Source organism: Clarias gariepinus, chromosome 7, assembly GCF_024256425.1.
Source record: "Clarias gariepinus isolate MV-2021 ecotype Netherlands chromosome 7, CGAR_prim_01v2, whole genome shotgun sequence".
Taxonomy (NCBI): domain Eukaryota; kingdom Metazoa; phylum Chordata; class Actinopteri; order Siluriformes; family Clariidae; genus Clarias; species Clarias gariepinus.
In genome coordinates, this window is record NC_071106.1 from 16,443,592 (window position 1) to 16,460,316 (window position 16,725).

Consider the following 16,725-nt stretch of genomic DNA (forward strand, 5'->3'; position numbering starts at 1 on the left):
ATATGAGCTAACATCATTGAGGATCGGGACTTGTGATTGGCTGATTAATTCAAGGTGTAAAGATAGTAAGATGTTAGGAAGAGCTTCTGTTCCCATCCTCAAGAGACATCCTTTTCCTGTTTTATTACTCTCGGCCTCTCATTAGGCCCTCATTAGTTAGGACAGGTGCAGTCGCCTAAAAGAGACAACAGCACACTCCACCTCCCTCCAGCTTTTATCAGCGAGTCACTGTCAGTGCCCTTTCTCCAGCATTCTCCCAATCAAAAGCTTCCAGAACGGCTTAGTGGGTGGCGGCAAGCTTTGAATGGTGGACATTTTATTAGTGTAAAAAGCACCTGAGAAGGAAGGTGGCCAACAAAACAAGCACTTTTCCCCTGTCAGTGTTGTCACATTAGCACTTAATCAAGGACACACAATACTTTCAGCTCCGTCCCCACCATCAGGCCAGTTGGGATAAACACTTCCTTTTTCATTGACCCTTAATCACTGGCAGAGGTTAAATTGGGTGGGTGTGCAGGGCAGCACCGCTCTGGGACCCTTGGTTTAAGAAACAGCAAGCGGATCTGATCTCTGGTGCTGTAATAAAAATGTGAATAATAGCAAGGCATTAAGGGGTGTGATCGTTTATACTGCTATTTATTTATCGTTTATGTAAAGAATACCTATTATGCAAAATACACTTTTTAGTTTTTTTGAACATTCAGTTGATTTAGAGATTTAAGTTTACAAATGAATGAATTAATAAATTTGAAAAAAAAAATGCAAAAAGAAGAAATATATTGACCAGGCTTAATATAAGCCAGTAAAATGTTCCTCCTATTGTGACATTATTTAAGAAGATAGTAATAACATAATACAAATGTAATTAATTAATGTAATAATCCCACAAAATTTCTCACAAACGAAATAGCCCTGCAAACGTTATAGCTAATTAATTTGCAAGGATTCATTACATTTGTGGAAAGAGTAGTGGGATTTTTACATTAAAAGATCCAGATTTGTATTATGTTTGTGAAACACTTTGGGGGAGATCTAAGACCCATGTTAAGTTGCTAAAGAAATGGTAATGTCTGAAGCTTTTAATTGTTAAAACAAAATGTACTCATTCTGCAAGTATCTGCACTGAGCATGAAAATAATTTTGATTAAATAGAAATGCTAAATTAGACTAACAAGGAATTCTCAAAACAAACCATCTGGCAACCAAATTGTACTGAGCTTTATTATTATTTTGGTAACTTCTTGTGTAAATACACTACCATTATATCAGTGTTATGATGGTCATGTTACATGAATTTAGGATATATTTCCCCAATTACGCTCTGTTCACTGGTTTATCAATAAAGCAGTGACAAAATTTATGCAACATCAATACATTAGTAAATAATTTATAGAAGGATTTATTACTTACATATACATACAGAAAATATCAATTTTCAAAAAAACAAACAAGGGAAAAAAAATAGGCAAGCAGCAAATTATTATTTTTTTTCACTGAAAAAAAAATCTTTAAGTAGGCACTTTTTTTGTACATGCAAACAAAATTTTGCCAACATTTGGCAATATCATGATATCCTATTTAAATTACAACCTGAATATTCTAATGTAGAGATTTTCACATGATGTTTGAATCCTCTAGTTTAGGCTCAATGTAACCACTAATGGTTTATACAACAAACTGACATGCACAGAAACCACTGCGACAGCACGTCATGGATGTGCAGACTGAGACATGACTCTGCAGTTTTTCGAATACAGCCTTTTCTTGGCTTGAGTGTTAGCAGTGTCCGAGTCAGCTCACTCATTGTACCGAGCCAGTTTCAGACGCGGCACGATGTTCATGGACTGCAGCTCCTGGAAGAGCAGCTTGCAGGCGTAGGGAATGCGGAGAGAGGACACATGGCATGAGGACTTGCAGTAGTGGCACCTGCAGCACACAAACAGCAGGATTGAAAAAACAAAACATATTATCAGGATATTCTTTACACACAAAGCGGTTTAATTTAGTACTGACCATCCAGAATATCCGAGCAGGCCACACTGGCCGCACACATCCACTTCAAAAGCATCACTGGAGATCATAAGACGCTCTAGCAGCAGCATGCTGGCCCCGTAGCCAATCAGGCAGTCCCTCTCCATCTCCCCCAGACGCAGACCTCCGTCCCGGGAACGACCTTCTGTAGGCTGCCTGCGTAACCATGCACACACATGCGATTGTAAAAGTTGTGACTAATGTAAGACATACGACAGCTATTATAGAACAGTAATAATTATTCCCAATTAGAACTCATGTGCACTAATGCTTATAACTATAAATGCTGTTTGCAAAATGAAAGGCATTATCAAAAGATACCCCTCACAGCTGATGTTAACAAAAGCACTACTGCACCATCACTTTCAGTCTATATTTTCCACATAATTTATGTTCATCAACGCACTACTGTATATTCCACCCTAATTATTCTGTACTAGCATAATCACCAATCATTGACAGGTAAACAATTTGTAGAAAAAGTTAAAAAATAAGCTGAGCAGCTTTAAAGTAATTAGCGATGATATTTCAGGTTGAAGCCGACAAACATGTCACAACTTCAGGCAGACACTATATTTCCAAAAAATCTGCAAGTTGAGTCATGTCAACTTGGTTTATTTATTGTAAATAGAAACATTTCACTACTTATCCAAGTAGCTTTTTTGACACTGAAGAAGCTACTTGGATGTGTAGTCAAACGTTTCTACTTAACAAAAAAAAAAAAAAAGAAGTCTGGTTGACATGACTCAACTTCCAATTAATCTCACCTGGATGACTGAGAATCTTTACAGATATATTGTCAAAAGTATTTGGTCGCATGCCTTTACATTCCTATGAACTTAAGTTACATCCAAATCTTGATCCATAGGGTTTCATATGATCTTGGCCCACCCTTCGCAGTTATAACAGCTTTAACTCTTCTGAGAAGGCTTTCCACAAGGTTCAGGACTGAGTTTATGGGAACTTTTGTATATTCTTTCAGAAGCTGTGGGGTTATTTTTCAGTAGTTGGTCTCAGCCCCTTTATTTTTAGTGAAAGGAACTCTTTATGCTTCAGTACACCAAGACATTTTGCACAATTTCATGCTCTCAACATTGTGTTAACAGTTAAGGGAATGGCCCCTTCCTGTTCCAACATGACTGCGCACCAGTGCACAAAGCAAGGTCTATAAAGAGATGGATAGGCGAGTTTTGTGTGGAAGAACTTGAACGACACCTTTGGTATAAAATAAAGCAGAGACTGTAAGCCAGGGATTTATGTCCAACATCAGTATCTGACCCCACAAATGCGCTTCTGGAGCATTAGTCAAATAATTCCCATAAACACACTTGATGGTATTTAAGTTCATATGCGAACGCAGACAAGCAAATACTTTTGGCAATAGTGTATACACATCGTGTTGAGATGTGTATTGACTAATGCACTTCTGATGATGAACTAACTGCATTTCTCAGGGTTTGAATATGCACTTTGAACTATGACAAAAGGTGACTCTAATCTAATCTAATTTCTCACTCAAAGAAATATGACATGTTCATTACGACATTATCACCATTGGGTTTTAATCTTTTATTATTCTTTCATATATGGAATGAAAGAAAGCCATCACTAATTATGTCATACCTTGTAAGGACCGCTCGAGGGCCACGTGCTCTTGCGTGCATCTTATCCAACACCATGTGCTTCAGTTTCTGGTAGTACACTGGGCCAAAGTAGATATAAGCTTCCAGGGGTTCCCTGTTTAAACACAAAGAACACAGGACTAGACATATTAGCAGGACAGTTTTAAAAACATAATAAACAAAAACACTAAAACATAAATATTGAACTACTTGAGGGATGGAAAAGAAAAGCACAACACCAAGATTAAATTTTTTTAATATCAATAAATGCATATTGTATTTGTCTACGCTCTTATAATGGGTAACTGATTTAAAAAAAAAAAAAAAGCAAGCAAAGCAATTTGAAATCTAAATGACTTTATTACCCTGTGATGCCTGATGTGACGAAATCTTTGCCCTGGTAGTTGTACCCATAGCGAATAAGATCTTCACACACATCCTTCACTTTACTGCCTCCGAAAGCCGTGCCATAGTGAAAACGCCCGTCCAGCACGCCTGCTTTTCCAGCTAAGAGCTCAATTAGCTTCCCGACCTAGCACAATAAACATGATGCAGACAGTGTAAGTACCCTCATGCTGCCATGTTTCAAGCAGCTCACTCTTAAACAGCATTTCTACACATGCCGGTGATTATTAGTCTGTTCCAGTTATGATCCGAGTATAAACATGCTAAATGCAAAACATATGACGTCAGTGCTTTTGCAGCTGGAGAATGTGACATCATGGATACGGTCGCGGACCGCTGCACCACAGTGGATTTGCACAAAAAGGGCTGAATGGCCTTTGACCTCGCGATACTGAAAGGGTGAATCCTTTTATTCTATTTACACTGGTTTCCATCAGAGAGCCTGCTGGGTGCACCCAAACACACACTTCAGATTGGATATAGGACCAAAACACACTTCACAAAAACAAAATCATACAACTTTCAGCAAATAAAAAAACTAAATAAAAACTTTAGACATGCAAAGGAGTAAAGGTAAATTTATCCCTAGACAATTCACACTCTAGCACTAACAAGTATGGGAATCACCAGGTACCAGTCAATGCAATATCATTCAATTTGTACATTGTAATGATTTTTAGTCTTAGTTCAGTCTTAACAATCGTGGCAAATAATTATATCCTCACATAGGATCCTGTAAAGTGTGAATAGTTTACAGTGCACCACCTGCAGAATTAAACAGAATCAGCAACATTTAACCCCCTCAAAGCAAACATTAATTAAAAATGTTAAAATTAATAAATTTCTTTAAATTTGATTTTGGATTCAGTGTGGCATTTATGTATTGCCACACAAAAGATTTTTATTGATAATATAAAATTTTACACATCTTATATTTTGTATTGCCACATAAAGTATAAGATGCATCATTAAACAGATTTTTCCCCCTCCCGCCTAAATACGTTTCAGTTTATGAAATGTCTAAGGTAAATTGGTTTCTGTAAACAGCAATAAATAACTTAGTCTAAACACAATACCCAACAATACTTTTTTTTTTTTTTTTTTATAATTCTGTGCAAGCACCATTAGTGCATTGTCCAAATATTTTGTAATATACGTCTCCTAGGTGATGTGTAACACGGAGTGGTGACTTGCACAGTCAGTCAAATACTGCCGAGCTGCTACTGGTTGGGTTTTTGGATGAATATCAAAATTTTAACTGCTCGACTGTATTCTCTCTTACAAACAAACAGATATGAACGTAATTATGCTTTAACTCCACTGAAAGTGGATAACCAGTAAAATAAAATGATTCTTTTTCACTGGGGAGGGGCTTACAGTCATTCTGGAGGGGTATCCATGAGGGTTCATGATGATGTCCGGGCAGATCCCTGAGTCGCAGAAGGGCATGTCCTCCTGAGGAACGATCAGTCCACACACACCTGTAGTAGGAGAAACGTACATTATTGAAGGCATCAAAAAACGTCAAACATAAATTGTGAGAGTTGGTTAAACAATGATTGAAGCCGAATTTTATGTGGATTGTATCTGGGAGCTCACTTTTGTCATCATGTTTGTTTCTGAGCGCTACATATAGTATTTTTCATATAAGCAAAGCATTTTATCAGCTTGGTTTGTTATGACAAAATCTTACAAAAAAAAAAAACATGACAAATACAGAAGCATTTTAGGTACAAATGGTCCTGCATGATAAAATTATAGTATTCCCAAACGTGATCATCAGATGATTAGTATTCTATAACAGCACAACTCAGGACAGTAACCGATGAAAAGAAAAATCACAGTATATTAGTGCCATCATTGGTGTTGATGTTTATTTACAGGTAATTTTATGATGGCTGCTCCACATAAACCTTTACATATTATAAAAGTAGAACTTTTGATATAGGAGAAGTTTTTTGTTAGATGTTTACGTAGCAATTTTTAATGTCTTACTTGTAACAGTAAAAGGGAAAGCTGCATTTGACATGGGAAATTCATCATGGAAGGCTTTGTTGATTCTTGGTTAAATTACAAAATGCATTTTTTTAATTCAATGGGGAAAGAAAAAAAAAAGGTAAATAAAGACAACGTTTAATACAAATGCCAAAGTGCTTCACAAATGTAAATACTATAAACTAATAGGATGTGCAATTTGGTTGTACATATGGAATAACCTACCATAATTTAGTTTTTTTCTTAAGTGCAGTCTCGTACTCAAACGTATTAAAAAACTTTTTTAATAACATGTCTGTCCCATAACTTAAATTACCGCTTTATTATTTGACATGCTGTATGGATATACATATACTACGGTGATCAGGTCTGCTGGCTTCAAAGAAAAGAGGCACTGGCATTATCCAGTCACACGGTGGGCCAGGGAAGCAGTGCACAACTCCGAGTGTGAGCGCAAATGTTTGCTCCACACTCTTCCGTCTGTTAGAGCAAACACATTATTGGGCCATTTGCAAGTTGTAAAAAGAGAGTGGGCAGGAGCAGGAAGTGAAGAGAGGTGCTCAGCCGGACAGTGAGAGAGGGATTAGACTTCTGTAACTTCCCCTGGTCGTGCCACACACAAAGACAGGATCAGTCCGTGAGAGGAATGGAATACGTCCATGTGTAAAGTGAGGAATGAAAGGATCAAGTGACTACATACAAAATGTTGACGTCATGAGCTTTATATTTTATATATACACGTCAGTGTTGTTGTATTGTAATAAATACTTTAAAAAGTATTGTTTTCTATTTTTACCACAACATGAGTAATGGTAGCCCTCGCTGTAGGTCAAATCACAGGTTATTAATGTGCTTTCTCAAATAAGTTGTTGTTTCTATAGTACCAGTTAAATTTTAGGGGCTCATGCATGTGCATTTTTGTGGGTATTGACTATGAGAGGGAAAACTGAGCAAGAAAATATATCATGTGAATTTGTTTCACGGATGTTCCACAACATTAAAATGAACTACACATAGAATAGGAAAGTTGTTTTATTTGTTTAAGGATGACTAGTGTGACACTTCGGAAAATTCCGTTAAAGGAAACTAATCAATTTTAGGGTGGTAAATGGATCACACCCTGCTGTCAATTATTGTATTTTCTCATAACAGCACAGCTCGTTTTATTCCTTATGTATTGTACACTCGCTATATAATACAGCATAAAAACTGTTTACGAACTGTAGTTCAAACAAGTAATAGATTTGTAAAGATAAAGTACAACACAGAGGCTTAACTTCATACTGAAAAGGCAGAGAGTAAACTAAGGGACCAGTAGAGTAGACAAGTAATGCATAAAGAAAATATATATATATATTTTTTAAAAGTGACAGAGAAAGATAATTCTCAACACATTCCCCGTTATTTATTTGCTGTGTGTGAGTGAATGATAAAAGAGGCATGAAATCAGCAGAGAAAAGGGGAACAGCATTAAGAGTCCACGGCCCTCCATCACACCCCATACAGCCTCGCACTGGCAGCTCACACAATGAGCCCCACCAACACAGCTCAGCCAATGTGTGTGTGTGTTTATGTCTGTGTGTTTGGGTCACCGGTGAATAATTAACCAATTTTGCTCTGTTGACCAGAGCTTATGAGACGAGTCAGAGTAAGCAGGATCTGTAAAGGGGGATGTAAGTAAACAGCACCACACAAAACCCCAGTCAAACTTGCCGTACTATAACTGGCACCAGTGCACTGTGGGATATCCTCAGTTGGCTCTCGGTACCAATAAAGCTGCCAATTCCTTTTTTTCCCCCGACATACATACAATAATTTGCGTTGAACTGTAACTGTAACATGTAACTGTCTTCCTATAACTGGTTATCCCCCCCGGCCCCCTAAAATGCTCTTATTCCCCGATCATTAAGAACAAAAAAGTACAAAGAAAAGAAAGTAGTGTAAAAAGTAATTATAAATTCATCTGTTGCTTTTTTTTTTAACTCAACTCCTCGATACCATTATTTAATTTTCTGGTATGTTAAAAGATTTACATTTTTTTGTAAAAAAACAAAAACAAAAAAACAACTTTGGACATTAAAGCCTCGCCCCCATGTCTTGAAATTTCCTGTGTTTGAGTTTACTTTGCTACCTACCACCCAAAAATATCTAAATAAATAAATAAATAAACAAGATTCTCAATCTGTACATGCACCCTCTACTGCTCACAGTTATTTTACGTAAAACAAAGAAAAGAGCCGGTCTTGAATTAGATTTTTACCTCGGCTTTGCTTCTATGCAGTTACACTATTTAAATATATTAAATGAAAATCTGAGCATGCAAAGTTTACAGCCTCAAAGCCTTTCAGCAGCACATAGCATGGAAATATGCTTAACTGCATCCCTAAACCACATAGAATTACACCAAATAAGCGACTAGAATCCAAAACCACCAGAGAAATAAAGGCGTTTACGAGAGAGAACTACACTGACCCTCTCAAACAATAACTGTCCTGGTGTTAGCCCAGTCTAGCAGCTTTGTGCCACTCCTTTAAATACCAAAGGCCGGGTAAAAAGAGCAGTAAATAGCATCTCGGGCTGTTTGCAGCTAACCCCTCCCTGACCTCTGCTCACTCTCATGGGCTGCGATGAGTGCCCAAGGACAACCTCGGTTAATGAAATGAGTGAATTATGCATGGCGCCAGTTAGCGTGCTGATTAAACCATCATCGTGGCCTGGGCTCTCAGCAGAGGTGCGCAGAAACAATAGCGCCTGTAAACAGTTTTTCCCAGGAGCAGCACGGCTGTGATAAATTTGCATACGCTGCTTCGGGACAAAGGGCTAATTAATTGAAAAGCAGCTCTCAAAAAAAAAAAAAAAGAAGAAAAAAAAGTGGAGAGCAGGATCCTGAATCTGAATACATGTTGGGAACAGGCAGAGAAGGAGAACAGGAGAAGAAGAAGAAGAAGAAAAAAAAGGGGGAGACACTTGTACGTTCATGTGTGTAAATGAACATGCATAACACACATTTTATTGCATGTGAATAAGTGGAAGTGATGTTTTGCCTTAAACAAATAAAGGTTTTATCATAATCATCATCATCATTATCATCATCATCTATTTAAAGCAAGTGATGGAACAGAGTCTCGAATGCCTGTGTACCTTTCTGGCCGTGCCTGCTACTGAATTTGTCTCCGATCTCAGGACGACGTGTCTGCCGGAGAAGGATCTTGACCAGAAATGCATCTTCTGCATTTGAAGATATCATCACTTTCTCAATGTACGAGTCCGTTGAACCCTTGTATCTGTGCGTACAGGAAAGGCAAAGTCACGACCTTAAAACAATGTAGTCGGATTTATGTGACTGCATAAATAAAGCAGAAGTCTTCATAACAATGAGCGTATTATAAGTATAAAAGTTATGCACAGGCATTACAGGTCATGCTCATGTTCTTCAGTAAACACTATCATAATCGAGGAGGATCCAGAGCCTATAACAGGAACACCGAATGTGAGGTAGGAACAGATCCTGGATGGAACGCCAGTCCACATCAGGTACCGATATTTTGCACAAATATGCACTGGGGGCAAATCATTTAGGAATTCACTTCAATTAGGAAGTGGAAGCCCCACAACAAAAACACAGTTTAAGGGCATACTAGTAAAAATGTCTATTGTGCATGCATTTCTAATTTAGGTTTCTCATTACAAAATTACATAAGACCACTAATAAAAAAAACAACAAAAACAAACAAACAAACCAACAAACAAAAAAAGGCAATATTTTCATTCTTCCATAGTTTTAGTGTTTTGCATGTCTCGCTTTTGATTCAAGGTTGCAGCGTCTTTCAGGACACTGAAAATATTTGCGGAAAAAATAATTTGGGGCACTTGTGCACGCATCACGTGAAAACTACCAAACGAAGCTTAATGCGGTTTTCACAGGTGTATTTGGCCGAGCTTAAGATAACATAACCTTCTGTTCATCAAAATCAGTCCATGGAAGGAGAAGATAAGATAATAAATAAATAGATAAATTAACCTTGAAAAAAAATAATAAATAAAAAGTCAAACATTTTTATCTTAAAATTTAATAGATGGTGCTGTACATTTTACATAACGCACGCCTATGAGTGACCAATTGAAATTTACTTAATAAACGCAAGATCACTTCTTCATTCCGCTCACTTCACGATAAAACATAAAAATTTTAGGTCATTCCAAAATCATAAACGCGGCGAGTGTCCAACTAAATTCCATGCGAACTAAGTTGCAGGCACATCCAGTTAATAATTGATGCCAGAAATGTGTTGCTGGTGGGTAAATTACTAGAAAACCTGCTTGCATTTATTCCAGGTGGGATTTCTGTATCAGAGCCTAAGATTTATTATTCTTATTACAATGTTAATGTTTCTAATGAGGTTAATCTAACCATTACAATTCCTATACTGTAAACATATTTTTCTTGTAGTCTGTGGCGTAAAGTGTGACGCTGCCTGATAAGACACACACAAACTCACGTGATTGGCACGTCTCTGTACTGTGGCTGGCCTGGCTGGGTACTGCCCTCCAGTGGTGTCTGAGTGACTGTGGGCATGGATTTATTCACCAGAACTTGTTTATTCTCCACTCTCTCTCCTGGTACAGAGCACACACACAAAACATATCAATCCACATGGCCAACAATCTCACCCGGAATACAACCCTATCCTAGTTCCCAGTCCTCCGAAATAGATACAGTAATCTTTAAACACGGAAAAACAACGACAGGCAGTGTATGTATAATATTGAACACAATAATGCAAGGCACTGGCTTTGTCACCGCCCCCCCCTCCTCTGTGCGGTGCTTCTATTGAAGTAAATCTATGCATTACTCACCAGGAGAGCAAATGCCATCAGCATCCAAGATGCTGTGTCTCCAAATGGGCTTCCGTGTTTCTGCATCTAACATGGGACCCATGACCTTGTCGAAGGTCTGATTAGTGTAACGTCTAAGTGTGCACTTTGCGTTCTTGTATACCAGACACCTGCCAAAACCTGAGGTGAAGGAAGAGTAAAGCACAGGAATAAGCACAGGGAGTATTGTAGATAATGGAGAAACTTATTCTCTAATACAATAGCTGTTTGGTATTTAAAGCATCTGGATAAATTGCTTTAGAAACAAAAAAGGTAAAATTCTTATTATCTAGAGTAACTCTCATTTAATAGCATTTAACTTAAATTAGTACAACAGTGTCCCAAGAAATTTTGTAGTCCAACAACACAGCCAATTCTCGCACAAATTATCTCAAATTTTAACGAGATGTGTAAAAGCTAACCAAGTCTAAGTTGCTATGCAACAGAAACTTAAGATAAAAAAACGTCTCTTTCTCACTCTTTTTTTGGTGATGAGGCCACATTTCGTACTAATCGCAAAGTAAGAAAGCATAATGAGAGACTCGCACAAAATGAATGTGTGGACTACTTGACGTTTGCTGAACATTTGTGTAGCTTTGTGAAATTGGTTATAAAATACACTGTTTTAATACAGTGTTTAATTTGAGTCTGTTTAAATACACTGTTGGAATTTTGATAAATATATCCTTTTTAAATTTGTTTGCTTAGGACACAGTTACTTAGATATTCTTATTTCAAATGATGTCACATTTTTTGGGACACCCCGTATTATAATTTTACGCGTTAAAAAGTTGCATCATATTCAGATTTGCACTCTTACCTCTGTCCAGTGACGCCTTATTGAGTACCAGCGCATCCTCTATATCGTAACCGCTGTAGCTCATCACCGCCACAGTAGCGTTCTGACCTGCGGGGAGCTTCTCAAAGTCGATCAATTCAATGGTCTTGGTCTTAACCATGGGTCTTTGTGGATAAGCCAACAAGTACATCAGAGTGTCGATACGATTCCTCTGGTTATAACCAATTGTGCCTGTGGAAAAATAATCACATTTGCAAAAAAACAGGTAAATGAGAGGAAAAAGTGAAAGTTCAAGAAAGTTCAACTGTTTATGTATGGTGGGAAATATTTGTTTCGATTTGCACAAATATCTCATACAAGCGAGTGAGTATGATCTCCTTATATGGCCCTACATACGAGCAGTAAAATTACTATAAAACTAAAGTATAATAAGTTTGAATTACTACAACTTAGAAATTCAATTAAATTGCACACACCTCGAATTTACTCTGAACCAGATGAATCTTAATTATAATGCATTTCCCAAAACCTCCCCTAAAAAAAAAAAACTCTTGCTTAACTAACTTCAGGCCGGTGAATGTGGGCGATTTAAAGTGACAGTATCTTTAGCTCGCAGTGTTCCGGCATGAAGCAGTCTGACAAACGTCTGTCTCCCTAATCCAGCCGGGCAAAGTTATGAAAGAATAGCAGCCGTCCCTTGAGGCCTTGACATTTGTCAGATGCTATTACTTCACAATCAGGGTACAAGCACACAAAGTGTGAAAATAGGTTCGGGGCCACACAGAGATTTGCACATGTATGGGGCCGTCCGCAAAAAAAAAAAAAAAAAAAAAAACACAAGAGACAAGAGCGAGGATATCAGGCCAAACGTAGCTGCAGTCTCGTTGGTTTTGTAAAGACTGGTGGGGGGGGGGGGGTTTGGAGGGTGCGCCGGAGTAGTTCTGGTAACCAGGGAGCGGTGTGTATTCTCTCTCGCTCTCTGGTGCAGCTGAGCACACTAACCCTCTACACACACTGAGTAAGTCACAATGAATGGCTAATGACACTTGGGGAGACCATGTGTAGCAGCCCTTTTCCCTGCCACACACACACACGGGATGTTTGATGTACATACAAAACATTTACACTTACTTTAGTGTTTCTAACTGAGTGAATGCTAATATGAACATGAATATGCTTCAGAATGGGTGCATGTCAGTCTGTGTGTATAAGATACACAGATATTTGCTTGTGAAAAACAATAAGGTTGGACACGTAGCTCTTACCCATCGCCTGCTTGCCCATAGCACACTGGTAAGTGTTCCTGGGGGACTGGTTATGATGGGGATAAGGAATCAACCCGGCACAAACCCCCAGCAGGGTGAACGGCTCAATCTCCAAATGAGTGGTGTCCCTGAAACACACCATTAGACATAACGTGGAATTTTTAGAGTGTACGTGACATCTGTTGTCTGCCTTCTTTTTTTTTTTTTTACTAGCCAGATTATCCAAATGGTCATGTATTTAGGACAATAATAAATATAATTAATCATGTATTCAGTACATATATACTGTTAATTTGATCCGTTTTGTTTTTGTGTATTTGCACAGGTACTGAAAAATCTTGTATTTGAAGCGCTTGTACAGTCTTTGGAACAAAACAGAGACAGACAGAGGAAGGACTTCCTTAGATGCAAATAAAATGCAACCATACAAAGCGAGACTGTCTAACCCCTAATTGGTTAATTAAAAACACTGTCAAGATTCTGGATTGAAATGTTGATGCTACTACCGCATCACTGCTAAAATACATGCATTTATTTTATCCAACACATTTTATATAATTATCCACCATCCTACAAAATCATATTAGAAAGCAAGCCATATACAGTATGTTGAGAGACTCACTTGGTGATCATGTGTTCATATAGAGCAATGCTGCAGTCATTCTCCTCATTGACATCCAGATACTCCACCAGACTTTCGTGTAGAAAGTCTTCAAAGCTCCTGCATGGAAATTAAGAGGTTCATTTGTTTAAACAAGAAATAACGTGGTGGATAAAAGCAATCCGAATATACAAAAGTTTTCTGTATGCTCCTTTTTTAAAATGGCAAAAAAGAAAGAAAAAAAAAGAATAGAAAGAAGGCTTGTTTGAGCCTCTTTTGAGAATCAATGAGTGTTTCAACTATTGATCCCACTGAAGTGCACCTGTAGCCCTGAGACAGCTCCTCGATGTGTTTGTTCTTCACAGCCGGCTGCCCGTTCTTCACAATGATGTAGGGTCTGGCAAAGCACAACACAATCTGCACTGAATGAAGCATTCACCATTATCTAAAAAACAAGGCTAAATACAGAATAAAATATATACATAAATAAAGAAATGCAGAAAAGCCACAAATGTACCATGATTTCGAAAATTATAGCAATATTTAAGATCAGAATGCAAATACCAGAATTTTTTTTTCCTTCTCTTGAAAACCAGGACACAACAAGACTATGACTTCTTGTGATTATCTATATTGTTCAACCTGCCCGACACAAACAGAAGACTCACTGTACAATATTCACTGTTGAAAATCACACGACCTGAAGGTGGGCAAGTTAGACGATATAGTATAGTACAGAATTAACTGTATTCATTAGTGTCAGAGGCAGCTACAGACAAAAAGTAAATTTTCAGTTGGGATTAAAATATCTCTGTGTAAATAAAATAAAATACAATAGAGCTTGGATTGAGAGCGTTCCGCCAGATGAGCAAAAATTTTAATAAATTCTGACGTGATGAAGAAGCGAGTCTTGATTTTCCAAATATCATGTAGCACACGTGCGCTTCTTGTTTTGATATCACATGATCACAATTGAGCCAATAGTTATTCTCTTTCTCGAGCTGTGAAATTGTGGGTAGTCGTCTCCCCTGCTCGGTCCCAGTGTGTGCGCGTCACTCGTATATTTAACATCCATGCGCTTGTGTACTGTTTACTATAACACTGACCCCGTATGTGCGAGTCATTTTGTGTTCCGCAAAGCAGAGCTTTATACAATCAAAAGAATTTTTAAAATTTTGATTCAACGTGTACGAAACAAAATAAGATTTTGTCCCTGAGGACGACGGCGACAAGGAAACCTTGAGTGGAACCAGACTTAACAGGAGACCCATCCTCATGACTAGGATGACTCACACACACACACACACACACACACACACACACACACACACACACACACACACACACACATACATACACACACGCCGCCTTCCTCCTCTCCTTCCTCTGGTCTTAATCACGACAGCCACAATTCTCTTCGTTTTCTTTCAAAGGTTAATTTGTTTTATTTTTACTTTATATTTTGCATTAATTATTTTTAGATGAAATGTTTTGGGTTGTACAACCTGAGCTTCTATAATTTCTTATGGGAGAAATTCACTTTGATATACACAAGCATGCTTGCTTCCGGATCTAATAATGCTCCCAATCCAAGGTTCCACTGTAAGATGAAACAACAAAACCCCGTTGGCACGGACCATGACCACTTTTGATTCAACTTTCAGAATGCAGACTACTAAACAGTTACTCATACAGAGAGTGACACAGTGTTAACATGTGTTCAGAGAGCACACGGGGCCCTGTACCTGCAGAGACGTCCTCCATCGGAGGAAATGTACACGCAGCGGTCCGTGACATTGGTGGAGATGGACACAAACTCGTTAATGAACCCAGCTCTCCTCATCAGCCTGAATGTGTTGATGAGCTTGTAATGGTCTCGAATCACTCCCAAGATGTTACCTGCGCAATTACACATGTCTCAATAGTGTACATAACCAAAACTATGCTTATATCTTGAAATTAAGAAATAACCCCATTTTTTTAAAGGGGTCATACAGGCCTACATGCACTTTTTAAAGCTGTTTGGACTGAACTGTGTGTTAGGAGAGTGCGTACACAACCACTCTACGATGATAAAGAGCCCCCAGTGATTTTCTTTTCATTTATTACAATAACATGCCCCTTCTGAAATCAGGCCAATCGCAAATGCCTGTTGATGTGATGCCACACCGCAAGAGGCCGCTCCTACTATAGTTGATTGACACTGGTGTTTTAGCAAAGACCCGCCCCGAGTGAGAAGAAGCTGTCGGCCATTGTTTTTCGCCGCTGGAGCAAAATGTCGCCTAAGCGAGTGTGGTGTACAGTTGTTGGGTGTAATAGCGAACACAGCAGTCATCATTCACTACCGACATCGAAGCTAACGTCCCTGCCGATCTACCTAAATGCGTTCATGTTTGCGCTAATCATTTTTTTACCAGACTGCTTTATAAACGCGGGTCATTATAAAGCAGGTTTTGCTACGAAGCTGCTCCTGAAAAATGGATCTGTACTAACTTCGTGTTCCTGCTTCATCTTCACCAGGCTTGGTGAGTGTAATTCCTTTTTCTATGAATCTTTGCAGATTGCCTTTTTAATAATCACGATGAAGTGTAAGTTAACTTACACCCTCATAGAACATGGTTATGGCTTTTTCTCTATGTACATCCGTCTCTATATAATCCCCAATCGCCCGTTTATAATAAACAATGCATAATGGTGATTGTCTAGTTGCAAACTGTGTGGGTAGTCGGAAAACTATATTAAGCTTACCTTTGTTACGTTAGATGGTTTATAACGATGTCTGTCGAAGATTAAGAAGTGATGTAAACACATTGCGTTTGTATCTCTCTCAGTAAGCTTCTCCGCTTTTGTTGTTGTTGCTTGCGGCAGTGTAACAGCCCATTAATTCATGCCCATGCAGTGATGAGAAAGACAAATCGAGTCGATGCATGTCCATTCTTTAAATTTTTGCGTTGTCAGGCGATATTACAAACTTCCGCATAGGTTCCGTACTTAAATTAAACCAAAAACTACTTAAGAAAACAGGCTTAGGCTCTATATTCCAGCGTTTTCTAGTTTGGACTGCATTACCCACAAAGCATTGCCCGCACTGGACTACGTGGCTATACCCCACGTCCTTTTCATTAGGACTGT

At 38.3% G+C, this 16,725-nt stretch overlaps 1 protein-coding gene across 1 annotated transcript in view; it reads right to left on the minus strand.

The window, feature by feature from the left end:
• Positions 1-1,196: 1,196 nt before the first annotated feature.
• The window catches only part of polr3b (polymerase (RNA) III (DNA directed) polypeptide B), a 30,500-nt gene continuing 14,971 nt past the window's right edge, over positions 1,197-16,725 (minus strand). Inside the window, exons 16-28 of the mRNA XM_053500390.1 lie at positions 15,339-15,492; positions 13,916-13,990; positions 13,615-13,713; positions 12,993-13,120; positions 11,749-11,958; positions 10,911-11,069; positions 10,553-10,670; positions 9,195-9,337; positions 5,436-5,539; positions 4,019-4,185; positions 3,655-3,768; positions 2,014-2,187; positions 1,197-1,926 (exon numbers count right to left, since the gene is read on the minus strand). Of these exons, the coding sequence (XP_053356365.1) occupies positions 1,797-1,926; positions 2,014-2,187; positions 3,655-3,768; positions 4,019-4,185; positions 5,436-5,539; positions 9,195-9,337; positions 10,553-10,670; positions 10,911-11,069; positions 11,749-11,958; positions 12,993-13,120; positions 13,615-13,713; positions 13,916-13,990; positions 15,339-15,492 (1,775 nt within the window). The 3' untranslated portion in view covers positions 1,197-1,796. The remainder of the gene's footprint in view (positions 1,927-2,013; positions 2,188-3,654; positions 3,769-4,018; positions 4,186-5,435; positions 5,540-9,194; positions 9,338-10,552; positions 10,671-10,910; positions 11,070-11,748; positions 11,959-12,992; positions 13,121-13,614; positions 13,714-13,915; positions 13,991-15,338; positions 15,493-16,725) is intronic.